General features: G+C 39.1%; 1 protein-coding gene across 1 annotated transcript in view; it reads right to left on the bottom strand.

Annotated features, from left to right (window-relative positions):
• Nucleotides 1–26,719, bottom strand: part of LOC306760515 (AT-rich interactive domain-containing protein 3B) — a gene marked incomplete at its 3' end in the record, with an annotated part of 69,375 nt that overhangs the window by 17,688 nt on the left and 24,968 nt on the right. The window contains exons 3-4 of the mRNA XM_079246389.1: nt 15,339–15,413; nt 14,975–15,047 (exon numbers count right to left, since the gene is read on the bottom strand). Of these exons, the coding sequence (XP_079102515.1) occupies nt 14,975–15,047; nt 15,339–15,413 (148 nt within the window). The remainder of the gene's footprint in view (nt 1–14,974; nt 15,048–15,338; nt 15,414–26,719) is intronic.

Below are 26,719 nucleotides of genomic sequence, written 5' to 3'. Positions count from 1 at the left end.
GTAAATAAAGGAGATGTCCTTTGTGCCTGTTGAACTGCTTCCATCTGTTGTGGAAAACAGAGAAAAACTGGCATGTCTCCTGAAGGTCAGCTGCTACAAATCTAGCTGCTCCCAGCCCACACACCAGGTCAGACTACACAGTGACACTTCTAGAAATGAAACTACATGACTACAAGCTCAATCGTTTTTTTTGTTGTTTTTTTTTAACTCTCTTTGATCCGCCTAATCTCGCCAAGTTTCCAGAAATAATCTTAAAAGTGAATTGGAAGTCACGAGAGACACACAGAGAAAGACAAAAAAAAAAAAAAAAAAAGAGAAACATGACTCTTTCCGTGGGTCATAAAGATGGGTCACCTGGTGAGATAGATGGGGGGGGAAGGGAACTGAAAAGGTTGGATGGCGCGAAAAGTGAGATGGCCTCTCCAACTGTAACCCAAGTCCCCTTCATCCCCAGAGACCCGGCAGATCAACTGACAAGACCCCAATCAACGCTGGCTGATATGGAGCCAACACAGAGATGGATGAATGGATGGGCGGATGGACAAACTGAAGAATGGCTGAGGTTTCTCATGCTCATGGTTATTCAGGGTCACTGGTATTTCAATTTCTAAAGGATGTTGGGGGGAGGGGAGCTGTATTTAGTGTCTGTCATGTGTCAAACAGGAATATCAGGATTGTTCACACATAAGAAAATTGTACTTTCTCCCCCAATCACAAAACCTTTAATATCAACTGAATCGTTATTGAATATGTACAATACAGAAGAAGAGAACAAAGCTGCAAATGTAATTAATGTCATAGCAACATGACATTGCCAGTTCTGCTCAACATTGCTGATATTTTTTCTTCTTGCTCAACTTTTTTTATGTTGACAAAAAGAAAAATCTCAGACAGATTTACTGACTTCACAGGTTTATGCATCCATCTACTGGAGCGTCTGACTGTTTCCTCCTCATTGTAAATTTAGCTGCTACTCCACCCAGCAGCCTTTTTCTTAATTGAATGTAAGCAACTATTATCTATGGGTGTTTCTATCTTTGTACAAATGTACATAATCATGAAATAGATGGTTGGCTATTCTGAAATTTACAAGCCAAAACCCAGTACTTTGAATGCATCACGAGTCCTGCAATCTGCGTGTTTTCTGGGATATCACACACTACAATCACTATGGAATTAGAAAGAGCCACTGTAATGGATTTATTTTATTATATGTATTAATTGCCACCGGCTCCTTCCTTGCTTTTACACTAAAGCAGCCAGTTAAATCAAACAGTCACACACAAGACTTGTGGACTTATGATGCAAATAAAATTTATCTGTCTTTATAGAAGTTTTATAGATCTAAAGTGTTTTCTAGAGAATTGGTTATATCTTTTATATTTCTGACACTTTTTGAGCACAGAGAGCTGCAAGAAAAGTTAGCCTTAAACTGTGTATGTAGAAACAGGCTTGTTTTTTCAGGTTTCTTTGTTTTCAAACAGCTCCAAAAGCCTCATGTGTTTTGATGCGTCTCTCGTTGATCCACCCTCTCTGAAATGTAACTTGTTTGAATTGACTAAACCGGTTAAAACCTGATGCAGTGAATGACTACAGCAGTCATGCAACCATACTGGCTCACAGGACACTGCAGGTCATAACGAATTAAAGAACCATAATACAACCATGCAAGATAAAATCTGCTAGCAAGCCTGGCAACTGGAAAAGGACAATTTTTATAACGCTTTGGAAGCGCAGGAGAAGGCGGGAACGTAAAACTATATTTTGAAATTTAAAATGTGACAATTTAAAATGTATTAAATGTGAATTAAAGAAAGCATTTATTGATAGTTTATATCAATTACTATCTTTTTGTGTAACAATTTCATACTCCCAGGCTGGTAAAGATCTAGTGGATGACCTCTGCTCTGTATTTACATCCAACTGGAAAATCTAGTCAGAGAAAAGTGGTCCAGCTTGACCCTGTAAACAGCAGAAAATGTCAAGAATGTATATGTGACAGCAGCAGGACAATAGCAGGCATTTTAAGAGAAGCTGCACCTTCCCCTACTGTATTTTAAGACTATCAGACACACTGTGTTAAGTGGGTCTTTAATTAACTTTTTGTAAGAAACAGTGACACTGGAAATGCACGAGAAGAGATTTTACATGAGGATTAAATCCTGTTCTGCTGAGGTTACAGCTCTGAATGACTATTGTTGGTTAAAGGTTACAGAGGTGACAGTAACCTCACAGGTAGGTGCAGCATTCAGGGAGTTTTCTGTCGCTTCAAGCCAGCTCATAATGCATCTATCTTCTGCAGACAATATTAATGCAGACTGACAGAAAGCCATCAGCGTTCAGAGTGAATCGATGAATATGACAGACATCTGCTGCTACGAGATGAGAAGAAGAAACGAATATATTTATAAACATGATATTGTGGGGTTTTATAAACCTATTTGGCTAAGTCTACATCCCATTAAGGCCCATTACTGCTGGCTTTGAAATCCATAGCAGTGAGTCATACAGTATATTTGCCTTTCAGGGATTAAGCTGATGCTTCAAATAATGGGAGACTGAAGAAAGCCACTATATGCTTTAATTCTTCTTCCTGTAATCATAAAAGATGCTTGCTAGCAGAAAAAAGAACTACATTACATATTCAGAGAAGAGTTTAAGAGCTAAAGAGATTAAAATGTGGGAAAAGGTGACATACTTCATAATGCAGCATCATGATGTTTAATGTATAACGTACTTGGAGGTGATGAAAACCCATCGTGTCACATCTAAATGACCTACATCTTGATCTAACTGTGTATACCAAACAAAAAAACTCCATCAATCTCAGTGGCGAAGATGCAACAGCATCTGTGTTTCACATCCATTTCTCCCCTCGTTTTCCATTAGGCCCCTTTGCACTCACGTCTTGGTTACTACGTGGCTTATGGAGCAATGCTGCAGAGCTGCACTGGAAGTGAGCTCAGGGCTATTGTATTGGTGTAGGGCTCCTTTGGGGGCTGTAATGCATTTCATACCATCCATCACAGGGGTGTGGAGGGCAGGAAACATTGCTTTAAGAGCATACACAGGACACAGATGGAGAAGCAAGACATGCAGATATGCAGAGATAGCGGAAGTTTGGAAAATTTGTTGATCACAGGAGAGTTTCATGTACCAACTGCTTCAGAAAGCCCCACAAGGAAACGGGTATAATGTACTCAAAGATTATGTAAACACACCTGGATTTGCCATTACATTTGAATTTGTGACTAGAATAATAAAGAAAAAAAAACTTTTATGTTAATTTATGATACCATGTCTTGCCCTGATTTATGGAAATGTTAAATCATCTTTCGGCTTGTGTAACTGACCTAAATCCTGGACAATAAAAGCAATTCAAATATCCATCATACTGTTGTGCTGTCTTTCTAATTAATTAATAAAATCTTATTAGTATATATTCATATACTCATATTTTTTATTTGACTCGCTCATTGGTGATTATTTTGGCACATAATTCCCCCGTTTTCTGTCTTAGAAAAAATCTGTTTTATCCCAGGACAAATCATTGCCATCCAGTTAATGGGCCTCCTCCCTCATTTGGTCCCATTTTTCTTTTCTTGTTTGTCCAAACATAAAAGCTAGTTTTAATTTTTGACTCAACAAGTGACCTATGCTGAATAAATCTGCTTGAGGCCTACGCTGGTCCTCTTCCCTCCTCAGTTACTTATGCGCATGGAGATTAAGAATCTTCCTGCTCTGCAGCTTAATGTCTCAAATCCCTGTACAATTTGGTCGTAATTAAAGATGGAAACCACAGAGGCAATACGTGGCTATCCAACAGTCTGCCTAAATGACAAAGGAAATAACAGGGAGATAGAGGCAAAGGCAAAAGGGGAAAAGGGGGGTGGGATGAAGAAACGCAGAGGAAAAGAAACAAAGAATAACCTTGAGTGGAAAGAAATAAACAACCAAACAAAACCTCCCAACAAACAGTCTTAAGATTTTCATCCTACATGCCCGAATACCCCATGAAACACAAACACAAACACACACACACACACACACACACACACACACACACACACACACACACACACAAAAAAGCATCAGGAAAAGAACTATTTCCTTTTGTTTTGAAGGAAGAGCGTTGCCACTGCAGATGCTTGCTAGGTTGTAATTTACCAGCCACTGGGTGGAGTGTCACCAAGTTAAAGATCATCTCACAGTCCATAAATATCTCGTGATGGAAGCCACAAAATGTTTGATCACAAATACAGGGGAGGAAACTTTGAAAAAAAAAAAAAAACATTTCTGCCTCTTCTTTTGGAGTCTTCTTCTGGAATCTGGAGCAAAGATTAGAAAGCAGTGGTTGGCGTCTGTATATCATTTGGGTTGCCACCCTTTCCTGAGCGTCAACCCCCTTTGCAACTAACTCTAGTCTTCTTAAATGTTCACCCAATTATCTGCCTGTCTGGCTGGAAAGCTCTGCTCCAGCCCACTGACAAAGTGCTTTAAAGGGGGAATAAAAGAGCACGGCCTTGCTTCTACTCAAGCTGCCTGATGTCTCCTTTAACCTCTGCTCAGTCACCCTGGCACCTCGTCTGCCCTTGTCTCCTTCTGTGGTTTCCATGTCTGCCCTCTTCATCCCTCATCCTTTGCTTTCTCCCTTTTCACACATACAGACACGCGACGGTCACTCCCTTGTCTGCTGTCTATCAGTGCTGTCCTATCAAAATCTCTGGCCCCCACTTATTTAGAGATCATTAATCATCCAGTGTAGGACAGGAGGCCCTTTAATCCAGCCACTCCCCCCAAAGCAGGCCGCAGTGCGGCCCTCCACCCCTATCCCCCATGGTGTTATCAAGTTTCAGTGGTTGTAACTGTAGCACAATAAACAGAGGGGGAAGGACAATTTGGTGGGGGCAAATAAGAAGGAAGCATATCAAGACAGAAGGAAAGATGAGAGGACGAAATGTCAGATTCTCATTACATGTTACTACTGAACTCAATGTAAAACATGTTTATTGGGGCTGAAAGACTTCAGATAAACCGTCTCATAAATCTGTTTATAGAAACTGGTCAGAATTAGACAATCTGTTGATCAAACGGAAAACATAATGGTTCCATTGCCCCCAAAAATCTGCAGTATCTCAGCTTGAGAAAAAAAAACTTTTAAATGAAAAATAACACTTCATCTTAAATGGACAAATGTGTGCACAATACCGTGTGTTTTTATTGTTAAACCAACCAGGTGCTGCCACTTTCCAGAAGTTGTGGGGTGTTAACTAAAGGAAAATGAGGCCATATCAAAGAGCCAGAGAATGTTCCTATTGTGGTGTGGTGTTTGTATAGAGGGCCTGGCTGTTACGAGGGCCAGTGTGGGGCTGACCAGGGGAGTAATATAATGCATACATGGATCCCCCAGAGCCTATTCATGGTGTAATTGGTGTGGACAGAGCTCTTGGTCTCTGGGTTACAGTTGGGGAACTTCCTTTTATGCCCAGCTGGGAGGCCACTTTTCCCACACTACAAATACTGAAAAAGATTTCAGCTAAATCTGGACACAAAAATCGACAGACGTTAAAAAAAAAAAAAAGTCACAAAGGGATGAGTTGTTTTAACAGTTGTGCTCATTTTCTTTTGGGGTTTTTTTTGTTTTTGTTTTTTTTTGTTTTTTTACTTTGTGTGTTATTTTTCTATTACCTCAGAAGAGGATGGAAAGCTTAACACTACATTACTGACCTGCACAAAGCCATCATATTTTATTTGCAGTGTGGCTCCTGAACACATTCCTGTGCGCAACGCAGCAGCTTTATGGGGGAAAACAGAGCATTTCATAGTAAATTTTATGGTGGAGCTGCAATTAAATAAGAAGCATTTTCTTTAAATCATTGCCCTCCCCCCCATTCTCCTCCATTTCCAACTACTTCCTCTATAAATCATTCTTTAGTCCCATCAAGGCCACAATATCGTAATGACATACGAGTCCATCTTACTGCTTTATTACTATCAACAGCCTAAATCTGCAATGTAGGAATTTTCCTCTGAAGTAACAGTAAAGTGGTGACAGCGCACCGTGTTTTCCCTCCTAGGCTGAAACTACACTTCCCATTAAGAAGGATGGATCTTTCCTGAGCTGACTGCAACGTGTGGGGTTTCCTGGCTAGAGGAGAAGGAGAAACACTTGCCTTCACCGCTCCCAAACCCCCCCTCATCTCTTGACTGGTGATTTCAATGAACAGGAGTCTCTCTCTCTCTCTCTGGCTCTGTCCATCAGAGCCCGGGGCCATTAATCATCTCAAGTGGACAGCGCTGACAGGCAGTTGGCTGCATCACTCTTATTTTCTTCCCTTCTTTTTTTCTTCATCGTGCACCCGTTCCTCCAACAGCCTCCCTTACGCTTCCTTCGCTGGCCCACCTCTTGCCTCAAACCCATATTTCCCCAATAACAAAGCAACTGGGTGTCAAACCAAAACAAACAATCACCCATCTGCTCAATCAAAACCTTTAAGGTGGTTAAAAGCTTCAAACCAGCATGAGGATTCTTGTCCGCAGCGAGTGGGAGTGAGACAGGAAAACCCGTAATGGATCTAATGAACGGTGACGTCTCCGTAACTCATCAGGGTTATGTACACTCTTCCAACTTGAACAGCCCTAATGCATTTATATTACATGCACATGTCGGGCCATTAGCTAATGTTTCTTTCTGCAACAGATGATTAAAATATACATGAGGTTCTCTGGTTGATTAAGGCTGAGAGCCTTCTCTAATGTTACAAGCAACAAACAGCACAGAGATCAATAGGGTAACAAAAAGGGGGCCGATAGTAGATGGAAAAATATTTATTATTCCTATGATTTGGTGTGACAGGAGCAGTAATAAGAGCAAAGGGAGTGAATGTTGAAAGAGTTGTGAGAGTATCCTCAACCGTTTGTGTAATGCAGACCCCATCAATGGGCCCCTTTACTTGCTGACACTATTTAGGACAGCTGCTAAAATTCCTCAACCATTAACACACACAGAGGCATGTTTTTAAGCACTGAGGCAGGAAATGGGAATCCCTCGTAAGTTTTCCTTCCGTTGTTGCTTTCCTTTCAAGACTTAGAGGCCCCTGACCAAGGTGGGAAAAGCACCTCACCATTTGTCTCTCTCTCTCTGTCCAGAGATTCTAGTGGTTTCTACACAACTTTGCAATCTTGCAATCAAGTTTTGAAGCAAACCACTTAAATTTCAGAAGGAAGTAGTTTCTCATATGACCAAATTGTTTGGTTTTTTTAAAAGTAGTAGATTCATTTAAAAAAAAAAAAAAAAAAAAAAAACAATAAAGAAATGTACAAACCGTAATTTAAAAAGCCTTTAATCAAAAGTGGAGTACAATAATCTTCCATTTCTATCAATAGAAATAGAGAGGTGAATGCTGTGTAATTACAGACTACCACCTAAGAGCTTGGCAAAAACAGTGGATCCTGCCAGCAACTCCCTTGTGATTAAGGCTCTGGTTTGAGAGACAGCAGAGGTCAGCCAAGTGCCTCTTGTCTTGAGGAAAAGGTGAACATACTCATCCCTGAGTAGCTGAAATTATACCCTTCCCTGCTACAAAATGGTTTCATCGTCTCTCCAAGATGTGTTTTGCTTATATCTGTTCTTCAGGCATTGTACAGCCAAGACCATTTAATTTCTACTTCCCCTACAGTACTGGTGGGAATGGTTTCGTCTTTGTTAGTATCCTTTGATTTTCTCCATTTCAACCCCGAACAGAATCTTTTTTTCTTACCATTTATTTCCTCTTTGTCTCAAATACGTCTATTATTGATGAGCTCTCTGTAGAAACAGCAATATTTGTTACAACTGTTGTCCAGCAGTGACCCTTGCACTCCCTCACAAGTAGTCACTTGTACAAATGACACAGAAACTTGATCCATGCAAGCAGAATCCAGTTTCACTCAGTGTAACTCACTCTGGCCGTGTAATTCAACTCAACAAGCTGAAATTCACACAAATGACAAGTTCTAATTATGAAATCCAAACTTATTGCTGCATTTGTTTTTGTGTTTTATATGCTTTATGGGTTTGGTGGGTTACAAGTGTTTAATCAGTCAATTATCTCTTTCAAGTGGCATTTCTGCCAGATTGATGGATTTTTGTATCTGACCAGCTTGAGTAAAGGGTCAGCCAACCACTCCCAGTGTCTGCCACAGAACAGAGACGCTAACAGGGGCCTGACAGATCCTGTCCCTCCCTCTGACTCTGTTTAATTCATTACCCTCTAAACAAGACCTCCATGTGCTCGGCCAGATCACACACCCAGAGGCTGCTGCTGTTGTGGACTGGGGCTGGGCATCACGGAAAACATCAAAATATTCTCGTCAGAAAAGAGTTTTTAATGAAGCTGAATTTTTATTTTCGAGCATCTAGTCCTACAAACATATCCCCATAACTTGCTTCAAACAAATAAGAAGCACACAATTACCCTATGTCAAGACTTGGCTTTCTGTTTACTACAGCTACAGTCAGGTCATTTCATATACAGAATTTTTTTATGGTCACAACAAACAATGCAAGGTCATTCTGCAATTATTATGCTTATCTAAGCAAATCAGAAGTGACCTAATAAAATTCACACTCTTTTATATAGAAAACTACACTGTGACCTTTATTGTGGTTTAGGAAATGTTAATAGGAAAGAGGTAAATGGAAATAATACCTAAATACTACCACTATTGTGCAATAGTTTTTTTTTTTTACTCATTTGATGGTTCTTGCCAATGTTAAAAACTTGAATTGGGGAGGAGGATTAGATGGAAAATACTTTTACCAATTCACCTGGCCTGGTATTATTTATAAAATGTACAACGCCTAAAGATCAAAATACCAGCTGAATTATCGCTCTCTTTTTTTCTTGTTAATGTCCAATAATTTTTTTTCTTTCAAATTTGTTTATAGTTAGGACTACTTCTAATACTGTAGTACAACTTTGAACAACATGGTTGGTACCACCAGTCTGGCAGCTCTACACAGTTGTTACCAATAAAGCCACCTCACCTGGTGGCAATCTATGATTCTTCAAACAGCAACAAAATAAGCGTAAAATTTTCAAAGCAGCTCTGACTTGTTTGTACAAGGTTGGCTTTCACATGGCAGTCTGACAATAAAACAAGTAAATTATCTACAGATAACCCATTTTCTATTTTAATATAGCTATATCTTTTAAATTTTTCCCCTATTAAGAAGATTTTAGCGGTTTTCCTCCGTTTTTGCACTTGTGATGTAAAAGCATGGTGACAGCAGGTAGCGACCTCCTGGATGGAAAACAAACAGGAAAAAAAAAAACAAGCCGATAAAAATGCATTTCTTTGAATGGCTACTATAGGCTAGCTTCAAAACAAGTGGCAAACTCCAGCTGTTAAAAGTTGAATTGCCAAAAATTGCAAATGCGATTTTCTTGGAGTGACGGCCAAAACGGCAGCAGTGGTAATCGTCCAATGAGCTTCATTTCACCTTTTCAGAAATCTATGGGTGGCGAAATAGAGGCTCCGTCCATCTTTCATAGAGTCTATGCTCCAGACGACAGGGGAAAAGCAAATCGTTATATTTGTTTTGACTCATAGAGTTAAAGTGAGAACAGTTTGTCTAAAAGGTTGGTATAGTCGTCACTACCTGCATTGTAATAAAAGAAAAAAACAAAAACAAAAGAAAGATTTCTACTTTGTTTGCTAAACACAGTGGGAATGTAGCTACGCAACGCATGAAAAGATACATTACAGAGGAAACAGGTTATGTTACGCGGCGTACAGAAGAAGTATGGTCTCGTTTAAAGTATACATTTTAAAGAAGCACTACAGGACTTTTGCCATTTCCCCAGTCAAGCACCCCCTATCGGTGGCTAATTCGGCATCCATCTTGCATCGTATCTTACCTGTTAACTCTACAGCCAGCGCGACACATTTTAAGGTCAGAAAGTTGCGTTATGCTTCTCTATGTTTAAATAGCCTACCCTAAATCAAACACTTTTACTTGAAATGCTGGAAATATACAGTCCTTTTCCATGGTAATTATTATCATCGAAACTATAGCTGATAAATAATAAATAAGTCACAGTCCATATCAAAATTAGGCTCTTAAAATTAAGCTTTCTCTGTTATAAAATCTTTATTTAAAATGACACAAAACATGACATTTGTGTGCAAATGAGAAGCTGCCTTTTTCCACCTTACTCACACATGCTGGCAAGTACACACCCATGCTTGTCAAAGCTCATGGACTAATCAACAAAAGCTTATGCACAGGGATCAGTCATAGAATGACATACTACAACAAACTATCCATAGCACACACATTCACATTCAAATGGTATCACCTATTACATCCTATAATGACACACACTAAAGAGCAAACCACATATGCAGAAAGATAATCTCTCATCACAGCCTTCTAAACCATAACCAAGTATGTCCTGCTGTAATCTCATCTCACTGCTCAAGCCGTGCGTCTTGTTTAGCAGCAGATTTGTCTGATAAAAGCCTAACTGTTTTGGCAGGCCGGTTCTGCAAGGTGTAGGATGCAGTGTTGAGACCTTATAAGATCAGCTGAGCCTCCCTGGCTGCTGACCAACTTAATAAGCCCTGATAATAGAGGATCAACTGAGGCAGATCTCACCTGCTGACACTTTAGGCCTTTACTCTTGGGAGCGGTATTAGTAAAGGATTTCTTAACCAATATGGTGTGAGTTACAGGATGTTTTTAGAGTTGATCAGTGATGTGCTGTACTTGAAAAGCAGATAAGCGGAAACAAAACTCACAGGGAACTATACAATGCATATTTCTTCTTTCCAGACCTCATGTGTTGTAGTGATTCAGGGGCAGGCCTGGCGTAAATCCCTACACAATTAAATTCTAGAAAAAGTCGAGAACCCTTGCTAGACTGAAACAGGAAATGACTCTTAGGAAAAGGAAGTTGTGTGGTATTTGCTTTTACCACAATGGTAGAAGTTGAGTAATCACTTGGGTTTAAAACACCCAGTAGTCTTTAAGATTATGAAAACAAAGGTGAGCAATTAACAGTTTATAAATCATACATGTTGTTGAAAAATGTAAAGAATGACACCACGGAAAGACAGTCTGACCTTTTAATAAGAAACTAATGGCACAGTAGATTTAACATTTGTACCTCCATAGCCCTAACATGTTAAAAAACTTAAACCAAAGCACAAAATGAGGATTGATTGCATTTTTTTTAGTGCTATGATTACCATTTCCTTAGATCAATTTAATTCTTTTTTCACAAGGTTTCAATTCAGTTAATTTTCCTGAGTAAATTGAAACCAATTTAATACTTAAATTTCAGTGCTAGTTTTGCTTACCAATGAGCAAGTTTCCCACAAAAATAACCAAAATATATACAAACATATAGGGCTGGGTGATATGACCAAAATCTGATATCACAATATAGCTCATTTTATATTCCCATAACAATATACATAATGATGTAAAATTGTTTGTGTAATTTTGTGTCAGTCATCAGGTATGTGTCAGATGTGCTTGGCAACGGCAGCAGTGATCTTCCATCTGGGGGAACTATGGCCGTATGACGTTTCAAGGGGAAAAACCTGTTGCAGCGTTTGTGTCTGGAGTTTATTATGAGCGCTTTTGCCACCACCTGACACTGCTTTTGCTGCTTCTGCTTGTTGAATCTATTCTTTATTTTGTATTCTTTATCCTGATTCTTACACAGGTGCTAAAATGAGTTACCGGTAGTTGTTTCGGAGTCCACTGTTAGGACTGTGAGCTAGTCTGTTGTTGGTTCCACGTTGGTCTTTTTATTTCCAAACTGATCCATGAGACAGAAATCTCCCCTCTTTTATGAACAAGCTCATCAGTTTTGGTTGGCTGGTCATCTTTTAGTGAATTATTGTGCTCTGATACGTGTCTGCTACCATCTTTCTACATGTTTGTTTATTTATTGCAGCATGCATGCTGTAACGCGCATCTTGACGTAAAATACTGAAGTCCTTTTCAACATTGTGACATGGGCACCTACAGCTTTTCTTGTTGAGATAATGACACATTCAGACTCATAAAATGGAACCAGTAATAATTTTGTTTCTGGCATCCAATGATAAATTACTAAATGTAAGGCTTGAAAACTGGCATACACCTCATAAAGCAAATCTATATGCCCAAAATCAGCTTCACTGACTGAGATGGGGCCAAATTCAGATTCTGCCAGTGCATGACTAAAAACTTTTCTTTATTTTATGTAAAGAAAGAAAATTCTACATTTTAATGTATTTGCTTTGAGACATTCATTTTGACAGCCCTTAATCAAACTTAGAGACCTATAAAAGAGTGGTTAAGTTATTTTACGTAGTTTGTGTTGGCAAATTAATTAATGTATAAAAATTATGATAATCAGGACATTGTGATTATTTTTTTTTATACAATCGGACTAAGAAAATCTGCAATGGTGACATCTGTCATTACTGGTGCATCAACACCAGCTTGCAGATTTGTGTATTTTCCAGTTGTCTTTGAGCTTCTGACGTGCCATAAGACACCAAAGTAAAAAGGAAACGATTTGCCCCACTCCACCAAGCAAGAACACAGCAGCTGGGAGCTTGAGAGCTGTTGGCGATGTTAAGTATTTGCAAAACAGCCTATGTGTATAAACCCCATGAAATAAACAGCCCGATCATATTCGCTCTATTGTCTGAGACTTTTTTTTTTTTAAGATCCCAATTGGATAACAACTTTCAGATCAGCCAGGATATTTTCATTTGTACTTTGGTTTTAAACAAAATTATTTCTTGTTTTTTGTCTCTTTCTTCATTTTTACACTTTGAATCTCAGTTTTCATTCTCTTTATTAAGCTAGATTAGCTTTCAAGTAAACAGTTTTAGTGACTTTAGTCTGCAGAGCATGATTAGTATAGTACAGTTGCTAGTATAGTAAAAAGTGATGCTCTGGTACGTATTTGTTGCATTTGATGTACACAATATATGTCATCCTAAAAGAATTTTCTCCAGAATGACTTAATTTCCAATATTTCACATGTATGTGTTAGGCACACATTTCATTATGGGAATTATGTTTTCCCCTCTGCCTGTAAAGCGTCTTGAGATGGCATTGCCGTGATTTGACGCTATATAAATAAAGTTGAATTGAATTGAATTGAACTGAATTGAATCCATCTCTAAATGGATGAGGAATGGAAAGGACTTGATGGTGCCTTAAAACCAATACTTTGCAGAATATCTCAAAGATTTTCAATCCAGCCATTATGTGTGGCGTTTTTTTCCCCAAACTTCACACATGAATTCCACCATATGTTCATTATTCATTACATTTTGTGATTAAAAAAAAAAAAGTAAATTGTGTTATTGGACTTTAATATTTAAGCTTAATGTAAACAGTGATGACTTCCTGTTGGTCTATTGATCAATGAGATGATCAGATGTGTTATTCCTTTGTTTTTATGAAGATGACATCCAATCTGAGCAGCCAAAGATCAGCATGAGGTGAAATAGCTATCCACCCCTGGAAGTGTGATGTAGCCCTCTGTCTTGTTCCAGACAAACTTTTTCAGAGTGGTACAAGTGACTAAGGAAGTGAGGGGGTAAAATGAGTGAAGAAAAAAATGTAAAAATGTAAATAGTTTTAGTTGTGTTTATGTTAGCATGTTTGGATCTTTTTCTCCTGAGAGAAACATTTGAAAATAAAAAAGTTTCTACATTGATGATCTGTGTCTTTATTATATTAAATTCTGTGATATTCAATTTCAGTTTTGTTTTTTCTTTTGTTTTTATACTCATAACTATTGATCCATTCATGTGGCTTCATTTTAGAACACATATTATGATTGCACAGTTTGTCCTGAAAAAAAGATGTTCGTTACTTGGCCAGGGCATGAAAGGGTTGAGATTATACATCCATTAATAGACAGAAAAGTCAGGCTGACAATAAATAACAATAAATGGCTTGGTGTTTTAAGGGTTAAAATAAGAATAAACCAACCACTTACTTTGGAATTAAGTTTGATTCCTAATTGTCCTTTCTATTTGGATTTAAGTGTAAGAATGGTCTTTTTTTTTTTTTTTGATAAATGTAGGCTATATATTTTTTACATCTACGATGGACTAGTGAGCTGTCCACGGTGTACCCCACCTTTTGCCAAAAGGCTGCTGGGATAGGCTCCATCTTCCCCGCGACCCTTCATTGGACCAAGCAGTTATGATAATAAATGAATGAAGGATATTTTTACATTTCTCTGTCAAACCCCTGAAATGATCTTGAAGCCGCATGGGGATCCCGGCCCCAAGTTTGAAAACCACAACTCCAAACTTCCCGAGAAACCCTGGTTCATTGCCTGAAAATGTATTTTACTCAACTGGATTAATGGGTCCACCAGTTAAAACCTTATGGTATGGAAAGATTTTAAATATTTTCGCTCACAAAAACATATCAGCTACTACCAAAGGAATGGACAGATTATGTCTGAAAATCTAGTATTTAGGGGTCTTATTTATAAGAGGGGAAATTGAGCACTTTTTGGAGAAACAACAAAACTTCCTTCATAGCCATTGCCTTCATTTACACTTTCCAGCTGCCCCTCATTTCATTGTGCTACCAGTTCGATGTGCTGGTGCATGTAACGGAATGTGCACAGTGCTTTCTGTACTGATGTGGAAATCATGTGGAAATAAGTTGGGGTTGTTTTTAGTTTTGTTTATTTACCTTGCACTGTTTAGATGTTATTGTTGGAAGGTGGGGTTTATTACAGGCTCAGTTATGCTTATTCTTATTTAAACTCAAAATAAGTATTAGGAAAAAATAATTAGTATTCCGCCTTAATAATAATAATATGTAAGTAAAAAACTAAGCTCCCCTTTTGCAGTTCATGCCAAACTTGAGAATATTAACTAATCAAAAGAGAATATAGTAAAAGTGAAGATGCAGCTTAACATGGTTTTACTTTGTGGAGAATATGCTTACCTCGTTTCTGCATGAAGGTAAAGAGATCATCCAAAAACTCCTTCCTTTTGGGATCATTGTCGAGCTCATACAGCTGTTGAAAGAATACAGATGTGTTTGAGCATTTTTGTTCTTGATGTGCATCTTTTTTAGCAGATGGAGACTCAGATTTGTGAATGGTGACATTTCTAAACCAGACTAATGTAAAATATAAGGAGAAAACCTGGAGATTTATTTTCTGTACTCATTTGTTAATAGTTTGACTTTCATCTTACTTTTTTATGATAATCAGTGCTGTGCATTTTACATGTGATCAAAAACTATTAAAATGATTAGTTTGTCACTGAAATGCTAAAAATTCACCAATCACAAGTGAAATGCTCACCTTAGCAAAATCTCTTGAGGCTTCTCCTCTTCCTCTGCTGCTGTCGGCTTCGTCAGTCCATCCCGCACTGCCATTCTACGACGTAGAGGAGAGACAACATAAATAAGATCAGTAAACACAATATGAAGTGGTGACAAAAATGAAGGAAATATTTGCTTTGTTGAAAACTGAGATTTAAAAAAAACGTAAAAATGACAAAAGAGAAGAAAAACAAAAAATGATTTGTCTCAAAACCAAGTACAAACTAAATGAAGTTGCTAAGCTCCAGCTGTAAGGTAGATACGGATTTCTAGTTCTTAAATTATTTACCAAAATGTGAAAGTCAGGTTTATACCAACACATGCCACATCAGGGTAATTGCAGAAAAAGCTCATCTTAAAATAAATAAACAAATAAATAAAGGAGCTAGTTAACTGCAATCTAGTTAAGACAAATGCTAATCTGTAATACAAACTTATCAAAACTAATGTACACCAAAAGACCAGAGTGCATTTATCCAGGGGCTGAAGGCGTAACCTCTGGAGTTATTGTGCCCCAGAGCTCCTAAATCCCCCTCCCCCTTCATCCTCAAACATCTCCATTTGACCTAAACCATCTGCATCTGGGCCTGCCCTGCCCCCACCCATGTCTTCCGACCCAGCTGGATACACGGGCCCCCCATCCTTCAATCTTAACGCAGCTGTGACGGGTGGCCAAGTTCATGGAGTGTAGCTGGTTGTCAGGAGGGGAGAGTGGGCTGGTCAGTAGCCTTAGCGCACGTGTGTGCACCCATGCACGTACACACACACACACACACACACACACAAATAAAAACGTGAAAAGACTGGTCATAGTTGTGTGTATGTTTGTGAGTGCAGGAAGGTGGAGGGGGGGGAGACAATGGCCCCACAAGACGGGAAGGAAGGAAAATAAGGGCAGAAAGGAGTGCACGGTATGTGCCGACCAGGAATGTCTCCTAAAGACAAAACCTATAAAAGCATCAGGAATCAAAACAAGATCCATTTGGAGGGGGACGTTAATAGCTGCAGCCCGGGGTCTAGTTTCAACCAGGAGCCCATTGGTCAGTGGCAATTACAGGGCCTGAAACGAGAGCCAGGAGGGCAAAGGTTGTCAAGGCCCCTGAGAGCAAGTCATTTTCACCCTCTCGCTCTCATGTGTGTAACGGGTGTCAACATTCGTGCTCCCTAAACAAATACTCATCAGCCATCAACTTGCATACCCACAGCAAATGGTGTGTTGCAAGGTTACCGATTAAATGCATTCAGGCTTGCTTTTCAAAAGAAGATACCTGCAATGTGGAGACACCAACTTCAGGCTGGGAACTCACTTTGTTGACGTCAGCAATAACATATGTCACATACGTGATCTTTGCTTTTAAATCATGATTAGAAAAAAAAGTTTTGGTGTGAAAAAGCTGTCCCATTCTACAGAAATACTGCACACTGATTTTTATATCTACTTGAAATTATCATAAAGTTTACCTATAAACACAGCTTTCTTATGGAAATGTGTTTTGTTATTTGCATCACTGATGATATGAGATTGAGATTTTTATAACAGCTTCATCACGTGAACAAAAAAAATACATTTGGAGTTCTTATGGACCTTTGCCCACAACTTGACCACCTCTGTTAAACTTTAACTATTATAAAGGATTATAGCTGAATTTAGTTCACATTTTAGCCATGCACAGTCCTGGATGCTTACTGTGTGTGTGTGTGTGTGTGTGTGTGTGTAAGATGTGTAATGTTATTTCCATTAACAAACAGGAAATGATCTTTATGGAAAACTCCATCGTTCTCCATGTTAGTAACTCGGCGTGCTTTACTAGTTATCAATTACAAGTAATCTGGGTGTTTGAAAGTCACCGTTAATGAAATCCTATAAACAAACATTTCTCTATAATGTCACACACACTCCTACCATAAAGAAAAAGCTCCTACTAAAAATCAAATTACATTTAATATTTCACCATGAAAGTGCTGACCAGTATCAGATGCAACTGGGGAAGCGCAGGCAGTAGCTGCTGGGTTACTGGGACCTGGATTTGTTAAGGGAATACAAATGTTTTTATACACAAACCACGCACACACTTATACACGTACACACTTTGAACAATACTTTTCTTTCAATGTTTTGACTTTTTTCTTCTGTTTTTAATCTGGTCCCAGTAAAATATAACATTTGACACCAAACTTTCAGTCCTATTTTCAAATTATTATCATCAATGCGGCAAAGTTCAATACCAGAAAACCATAACTCTGAAGTTTGCCTATAAATATATAAACACACAATTATGGTAGCCACTTTTATTTACAGATAATTTTCAACAGTATAATTTGATTTGAATGTTTGATTTTAATTGAATTACTGCATGTATAAGTGCATCCGTTGAATATTCATAGTGGTTTACTTTTCCACATTTTGCTGTGTTACAGCTGTACTGCAAAATGGAATATATTAATTTATTTCTCACAATTCTTCACAAAACACCCCATATTGTCAGTAAGACAAAGGTTTGATGGGAAGAGATTTATTAAAACTAAGACATCCCATGCATAAAAGTATTCACAGCCATTAAGCTCAAAATGGAGCTCAGGTGCATCCTATCCATCTACACTGATCATCTGAGATGTTTCCACATCTTAGCTGGAGCCCACCTGTGGTAAACTTAGTTAATTTGGCATGATTTGGAAAGGCACACACCTGTCTATATAAGTCCCCACAATTAGTGCAAGTCTGAGCACTGACAAAGCATTAGTTAAAGGAATTGTCTGTAAACCAGTGGAAGAGGATTGTCTCATGACACAAATCTGGAGAAGGGAACAGAAAATTATCTGCTGCTTTGAAGGTGCCAATGAGCAGTAGGACTACAACGATTCGTCGACCTTGTCAACAAAAATTGACAACGAAAACAGTCGACAATGTATTACATTGTCGACTGTTGTCGCCAGACACGGTTGTTTTCAACGGAGTGAGGCATCTCACTTCATTATAATCTCTGCATAGTCATACGCATGCGCAATAGCGTCTCTGCGGTGTGCTAATGTACACAGAAATTACGCCGTCCGCAACAACTACCAAAACATCTCAAGTATGGGGAAAATTTAAGCCTGGACAAGGGAAACAAAAATATCTCCTGCAAAACAGACCTTGCTTATCATGGCAGCTCGTTGGTAATGCATGAGCATTTAAAGAGAAAGCGCATCGGGCGTTTAAATGAAACAGAGGCTGATTCATCATTACTTTCTATGCACTAGCAGACAGACATAAAAAATTAAACGTATTGTCTGACTGACTGAATAAAATATTTTAAATATAAATGCATGCAGTCTGAAGAAGAGAGCCACCATGGACCCCTTTCTGCAGAGGAAGCAGACGTGCACCCTGCAACTGGCAACTACCCTCACAGAGTCAGTCTTCGTGATGCTGATCTGCAATATGAGGCCACTTATTTCATTCAGTTTTTTTGGAGAACTGGATGCTTTATTTTCAGCTAGAAAATTGTGAAGTTCTCTTGCAAAACTGTGCACAACTGAATGTACTTCACAAAACAAGTTTTATTCACTGTTTTACTGCTGCTAATGTGCCTGCCGTTGGTTTAGTGTAAAAGGAAAGAGTTTTCTTGATTTCATTATTATTAATTTATTTATTTATTTTAAAAAAAAAACAAAACATTTCTCTGTCCTTATAAAAATGGACGGATTTATTTATTTATGGATTTATATCTATACTGACTGAGCACTGCTCCTGTCAGATGGTTTTCTAATACAGGACATTTTTGTTTACTTTTGTAAACCCGCCTTTCAGCAGCAAAGTTGATTTAAAAAGTTTTTCATTAAAATGCCCCTCTTTCTTCTGTTTATAAGCATTTCCCACATTAAAGCAACCTCGGGCTAAACAAAAAAACACAAAAAAAAACCCAAACAAAAAAAAGGTCTGACTAGTCGAGTTCAATCGTCGTTGACTAGTCAACTATGAAAATAGTCATTAGTTGCAGCCCTAATGAGCAGCCTCCATCATCTGTAAGTAGAAGACGCCATCAACTCTTACTAGAGCTGGACAGCCATCTAAACTGAGCAATCTGGAGAGTCGGGAGGTGACCAAGCGGTCAATCTCTCAGAGCTCCAGCGTGCCTCGGTAGTGACAGGAGAACCTTTCAGAAGGATTACCATCCCTGCGTAATCCACCAATTAGGTCTGTATGGGAGAACGGCCATACAGAGGCTTTTCCTGAGGGAGTAAAAGGCATTGTTTGCCAAAAGGCGCCTGAAGGACACTCAGACCAGGGCTTGGAGATATGACCTTAAATGAGTAACTGAACAGGCTACCTTCAATACAATTAATTACCTCCGCCAAGGAGGTAGCTTTTACCGCCACTTATTCGTTTGTTTGTCTGTTTGTTTGTGTTCAAGATAACTCAAAAAGTTAAGGACGGATTCTCGTGAAATTTTCAGGAGTTGTTGGAAATGTGAAATGGAAGAACTGATTTAATTTTGGTGGTGATCCGAACCATCGCTTGGATCCAGAACTTTTTTAAGGATTCTTCAACATTGTGAGATAGGGCCATTTTCAACATTTGTGCACATAACTCCAACAAAAATGGTCGGAGCACTTAGGAAAAAAATATTGTAATATTTCATCTATGATGGAGAATGTATAGGAAGAAAAAATGGAACAGGATCAAAAAAAAAAAAAAGACAGGCAAAAAAAGATTGTAAAAAATTTGGATACCATAAATGTATGGCCAATGTTTATTATGCATGTCCCAACATGGGGAGAACTGTGGCTCTTGGCGGCGGTTTGCGCTCTCCGAGTGCTTTCCTAGTTAGCAATAATTTCATCACCATTTTATTTCTAGCCCTCATAGCTAATTGAAATTATTTGTAGCAATTGATGATGAGTGAAAGGAAGCACACATAGTATAAATACTGTATATGTCCATATTATTTTTAAAAAATATATTTAAGAGAAATTTAATTTTCTGTACAATTTAATTAATTTGAATGAGTAAGATTGCCATGAAAAATGACTTTTTCTGGTCTAATGAGACAAAAGCTACGTTTCCATTACAATATTACACCTTTTCAATAGAAAAATATATCACAAAAGTGTAATGAAAACACTTTTTTAGCATTTACATGTCCCTTTTCATTGTAATTCTTTAGCATAAACATGTCTTCTTTTCTTTAGTAAATGACTAAGGTTGAAGAAATGCAGTTTGGCATCACACCCCTGTGATTATGCCTTAATTCAGTTGTACTTATAGAAAATATGTCTGCTTCTCTAGCTGGTTTAAAGAACACAGGCACGTAGTAATTATTACATGAGCCATTAACCAGGAGCAGACATGTTGGCTCTTGAATTGAGACCTTGGTCAGCTGAGGAATGTTAACACTATGTTGCTTTTTGTTAAGTTAAGAGTGGCTACTGATGTCTTGGGAATGCTCCTTATGATCAGTAACCACAGCCCCCTCATCACATCCAGTTCTCCACCCAGAAATGGCATAAAACGATTCCCACATCTTCTCAGCCTTCTTGTCAAAGAAGTGTGTGTATTCCCTGCCACATATATATTTAATCATTATTTTATTAAACTGCTTAGAGCAGAACAGCAGTGTTGTAGTTGTTTGCTGCAAGAGATTTCAGCCACTGAAAAGATAAGATACCTTTTCTGTTTTATACTCAGCAGAGTAAAACTTCTCAGCATTAATGGATACAGGTACACAGCCCGTCAGGAGTCAATTCACACAAAGAGGTTTCTTAATCGTAGATGCTTTGTGGCTACCACTAATTGTCACCACATGTACACACATATAAAAAAGTAATCACAGTACTATTGACCTGCTCTTCTACCACACACATTTAAAGCTACATTTTTGTTAAATAAAACTGATTATTTTAATTAAAATGTAATAATTACCAAAAATAAAGAGTGCAAATTCAAGTCAAGTCTCTGCACGTGCTAATATGTGCTGTGTATAGGATGAGCAGATGCGTTGATATGTTTAAGTAGCCCGTGTTTCCTTGTTTCCCTCATGCTATTAGTGGGTTTACTGACCAGGCGGTGGGTGGCCTAATTACATTATGGCCATACGTGACTGACTGGCTCAATTCCAAATCAGGGCTAAGAATAAGGTAGATGACCAGAAGTGAGCAGGAGCTGGGCGTCATGGTGCGGGAAGAAAAAACTCCCACACACACATGGATATAAGAACAGTAGCTTGGTGCCTGCACAATCTCTTTTCATTGAAAGTTATTCTTCTACTGAATTTTATCTTCTAGTCTGATATTTTACTACTTTCTTTTTGTTTGATTATAGCTTAAGATGCAAATATTGTACATCTTTTGTTCATCTAATTATGAAAACCACTTGAGCTGGGGGTGTTAAAGTATGGGGAAAAACAAAAAGAGAGGGAAATACTTTCATATGATTTGAAGAAAATGACAAAAGATTATTAAAATGCTTTTAATTTTAAAAAAAAAAAAAAAAAAAAAAAAAGGGCTTCATCCACATTTTTAAGGATAAGGGTTTAAGCGTCACACCAACAGTTATCTACCTAAACAGGGCCCTGGTGAGCAGGCGCTAATCGCCATAAACAAGACAAAGACAAAGAAGATGGTGACATTCAGGCCCATTCCCCACTACCATCAACCCTGGTAGGCTACAGCTACACTACAGGCACTAGTCATTAGCCACTATTCATCTGGACAGGGCTGCATGAACCAACCAGTTGACAATTGCCATGAAATGGCCCAAATGACACCATTCAGGCACTTAACCATCAGAGTTGCAGCAAACCCCTTCTTATAGCCTTTTTCAGCCTCTAACTTCACACCAAGGATTGGTTTGGGCACTGTACAGACGGCTACACTGAGTAAAAACATAAAAGTGGGTAGGTGACATACCTGTTCATTATTGGAAACAAACCACGACTCAGATGAAGAAGATCATATGTTCAACTTTATCTGGGAATATGCTTTATGTTAAATGGTTGCTGTTGATATTTTCTGGACAAGCACAGTAGTAATTAGATTAGAAAACAATGATCCTTTTGTCTGGTCCTTTTGCATGTGCTTGTGCTGGAAAAATAATATCTAAACAAATCACAGAGATTATATTTACAAGGATTTGTACCAGGAATGCCTACTACACCCAACCATGTCAGGTGTGGTAAGCATGGAGAGAGTGTATGAAGTAACAGATTGCAGGGTTTCTTTGCAATGCCAGAAGAAGACACTACTACTATAATGACTACCATACCATGGTATTGTTAGAAGGATGCACCACAACATATGTTGCTGGGACACCCTCCACAGTTTTGCTGGGAACGTCTTCGATCTCTGAAGCCTGCAACAATGCTAAATGACAAGCACTGTGACTCAGCGCAGGTTTATATTCACTTCCTGTAATCATCGGTAGAATAAATATTTTACAAGTATTCCAGGATTGGCAGTGGGGCTGTGACAATTGTTTTTATTTTGTGAAACCCCAAAATGTTTTTGTTATTACAGTTATCAGTTTAATTGAACTGTCAATTAATCATGTAACTCATACTGAACAAGCTTTCTGTCAAAGTAGACCTGATAAATTGCTAACTGCATTAGGAATATTTCCTGCACAGTCAAAGGGACAAGAATGGGAGCATCATTGCTCTCTTGTTCCTGATACTAAGGAAGACATTTCTAAATAGACACAGTCGCTGCGTTTACATAGGAGTTTTAATTCCTCTTTAATTCCGAATAAAAGTTAATTCTGCTTTAAACTGATGAAAAATGACCATGTAAACACTTAATTCCTAATGCAAATTTCTATTTGGAATTAAACTTAATTTCGATGTAAGTGGCTGGTTTATTCGCATTTTAATGACAAACTATTTAATTCCTCTGTCATGTAAACCTTAATTCCACTCTAAGTTAATTCCAGTCGTTCTGCGCATGCTCTTTACCTTGTCCTGTCCCGATGACGCACGTTGTTTTGCCTCCCATGTTCACTGGTATATCTTTCTTCTCAGTTGCTGCAGAAAGTGAAGTAGTATGCTCGTGTTGAGCTGGTACTTCACATTTAGCGGCAAAACTCATACTTATTATGTAGTTTTTACAAGTTACGACTGAAAAGACAAGAAGCAGGGAGCCAACTTTGTTTATTTCTGGTGTACGTCGTCGTCACGTGCACCCTCTGTCTAATCAGAACCCTTCCCCAGCCGCCCCTCTAAAGAGGAATTAAGTGAGGATGTGTTTCATGTAAATCTTCATTTGGAATTATTATTTACGTTCAATCCGAATAATCCAAATTATTAATTCCAAATTAAAAAACATCATGTAACCGTACCCACTGTGAAATGTAGGTAGCTGCATTGTGTAATTAATGGAGCATTATTTCTGTGCACTGCAATAAAAAGCCTTTAACAAGTAAACATTCTTTGCATAGCACTCTTTCAGACAACCTATGCAACACACTCCTACCTGAACGTTGATGTATTGCTTGGAGGTAATTCTACTCAGCCATTATAGAAAGATGTCTGGAGAAGAGCCACCATTTTAGTGAGGCCAGGCATGCCGGAACAAGAGGGGTTAATGGCTGCTGCTTAGGGAGTGGGGGGTGGATGGCATTGATTGCTCAGGATGTTGACAGCACAATTTGATAGTGGAGCTGTTATTAGATGAAGAAGCTTGTTCTTCATTGAGGCGTCATGTGATTTGACTGCATTTGTTCAGTAGGTGGAAGGGAGGGCTCAAATAGCAGCCACTGGTTCATGCCTCATCTTGAGAATCTTGTCAAGATAATAAAACAGGATAAATGCCAAGAGAAAAATGTAAACAGGCCAGCAGCCATTTGCATGCTGTCTAAACAGCTGTGAAGTAGGTCATTCTCACACTATAGATAACAGGTGGATGACCAACTACCAGGAAACGACAAGTGACACTACAACTCATCTGAAACACGAAGCAGACCTGTAGACTGGTGTTGTTTTTTCGCCCACCAGTGTGATCTAAACAAAGGCTAATGAAGACAGACACTCATCACTGCCACCTCAGAGTCCTATTAGCCCTGAGCCATACCTCTAACCCCTATCGTCCAACTCCAAGCTGCTATCATACTTTTTTTTTTTTTTGTCCTGTGCCACACAGCTACACACTGCAGATCAAGTCCCCTGGGCCACAGCCATTGAACGGGCAGCCTAAATCAATAGCGCTGGATGTGCAAACACAGGGAAGTCCCCAGCCCCCTCCGGACGCAATCCAACAACACACGTCAATACTCATCATCCTCAGTCATCTACCACCACACCAGGGAAACTGAGATGAGGGCAGGATCATAGCTCCCAGGGTGACCTAACCCCCTCACCTCCAGCAAGACACCCTAACTTTGAGCAACACCATGTAGGTTTCCATGGGAAGCCCTCATCAAATTCCAGCCATCTATAAGAAACTGTGTAACAGCCACACCTTTCCTCAATGAAAACAAAATTCACGCCCATACAGGCAAGATCCCTATAGCAACCCCAGGCAGTAAATCAAAGTTAACCAAATGCTGCAGTGTTTTCAGTGTGAGCTCTGGCAGAATGGACACAGGAGAGAGGCCGACTTTAGTAAAATTCACCAGCATTCCTGTACACCAGTAACAGGATCTCACAATAACAAGAGAGCATCTCTCATCCCACAGGTACTCTTAACATCTCATTCCTGCACTAATCTTTTTTAGCCAAATTGCTGCCTGTCAAAACAGTTCAGTGAGGGGAAACCTTTCAAACAGCCACAGCAGCAGTAATTTAATCACAATCAAGACCTCCAACATAAATCTGGATAGCAGCAAAAAAGAATAATTGTGAGTATTCAAAAAGAGCTCACATACTTGCATAGTTGTTAAACCTTTTTTTAAACTTAATTATTTAACTTGAAGACCTGAGATAAATTCAGGGGGAACTTAAATACATAAATAGGTGCACAAATTTTGCTTAAACAGGATCTGTGACTGCAGCAGATTATGTATAGACGGGCAAAGATAAGAACAAGCAATGAGGCGCACAGTTAATGTCCATATGCTGCGCTGTCCTAAAGCGCTCACAGAAAGCGAATTTGCTTCCTCTCAGCGTGCTTGTCAAAACGAGCATAATGGGGGGCAGAAATCTTTAATCCAAATCAAATTATTGGAGCCTCTATCCCTCCGCAGGACTCTAGAATCATTTATCAGAGCTCTTTCATTGGAAAGGGGTGGGAGGGGGGGGGGGGGGGGGGGGGGGGGGGGGGGGGATGAGCTGAGCGGATGGTGTCCTTTATCTGCTCACTACTGTAAAGGATTTCATGGTGAGCTGGCCATACGCTATCGTCAACAAAGGCTCTGGCTAATCATGATCCCATGTGCGACAAGAGGGACGTAAATCTCACTGCCACTCTGGAACATATGGTAGAGTTTCTACTTACCAGCAGATCAACGACTGATTCTGCTCTCATTAAGAATTATTAAGGAGCATAAAAAAAGAGTCACATATCCAATGAGATCAGACTGCTGAGATCAGCAGGGAACAGGGCTTAAGGGCATGCCTGCCACTGTCCAGTCATGTTTGTAGTTGGAAGAGATTTCTGGCTTTAGAGGCAACAGACAAAGTGGCGGGGACAGGGGGCTAAATGTCCAGGAGCAGAGCATGTTGCTACCTGTCCTGGCCTCAGAGGAGTTGCACCTCTAAATAGGCCACTGAAAAACAGGCCTCTGGGCAAGACCACCCCTCCCTCCATTAATCACTCCAATTACAAAGCTCAAGAAGAGAAACAGAGGAAACAAGGATGGAATGAATAGAAAGACACATACAGGCAAATAGGCAGGTAAAGGGACACATTAAAGGGGAAAAATCTAAAAAAAAAAAATACACTGACCTTCATTTTTTTTTAGCTAAATCAATGTTTTATCACACTGGAGAGAAAGAAGGAAACCACACAGTAAGCAGAAAAAGATGAACCTAAGACTGAAAGACAGATGTGAATATGGATACTTAGCTCCTGGGCAAACATGTCTTTTAGTAACCAGTAAGTCTAGTTTGCCAAATAAACTGACTGCATTTGTTCAGCCCCAGCCCTTTCACCAAGACACCACATTCCACAGGCAGAGGCCCCATCCCCCATTACACTAGATGGCCCCTTTCGCTGCCTCACACAAATGCAACGTTTATAGGGTGGTGTGGCCAGAAGTTCACACTCATTGGTTCAAAGACCCTTTCACAGGCAGAGCAAACATTTTAGTGAATCACATCTGTGCCACCACATACAGCCCTCCGCGAGTTAACCCCTTACTTTGGTGTTTCCAAGTCCATGAAACCAGACCTCCCAGACAAGACTGTCCAACTATTCATTGGCAAGGCACACCTTCAGTGCCCATTCATGAAT

The sequence above is a fragment of the Telmatherina bonti genome (genome assembly GCF_933228915.1).
Source record: "Telmatherina bonti genome assembly, chromosome: 1".
Taxonomy (NCBI): domain Eukaryota; kingdom Metazoa; phylum Chordata; class Actinopteri; order Atheriniformes; family Telmatherinidae; genus Telmatherina; species Telmatherina bonti.
The sequence above is the reverse complement of the archived record's forward strand: the minus strand, read 5'-3'. Positions and strand labels throughout refer to the sequence as shown.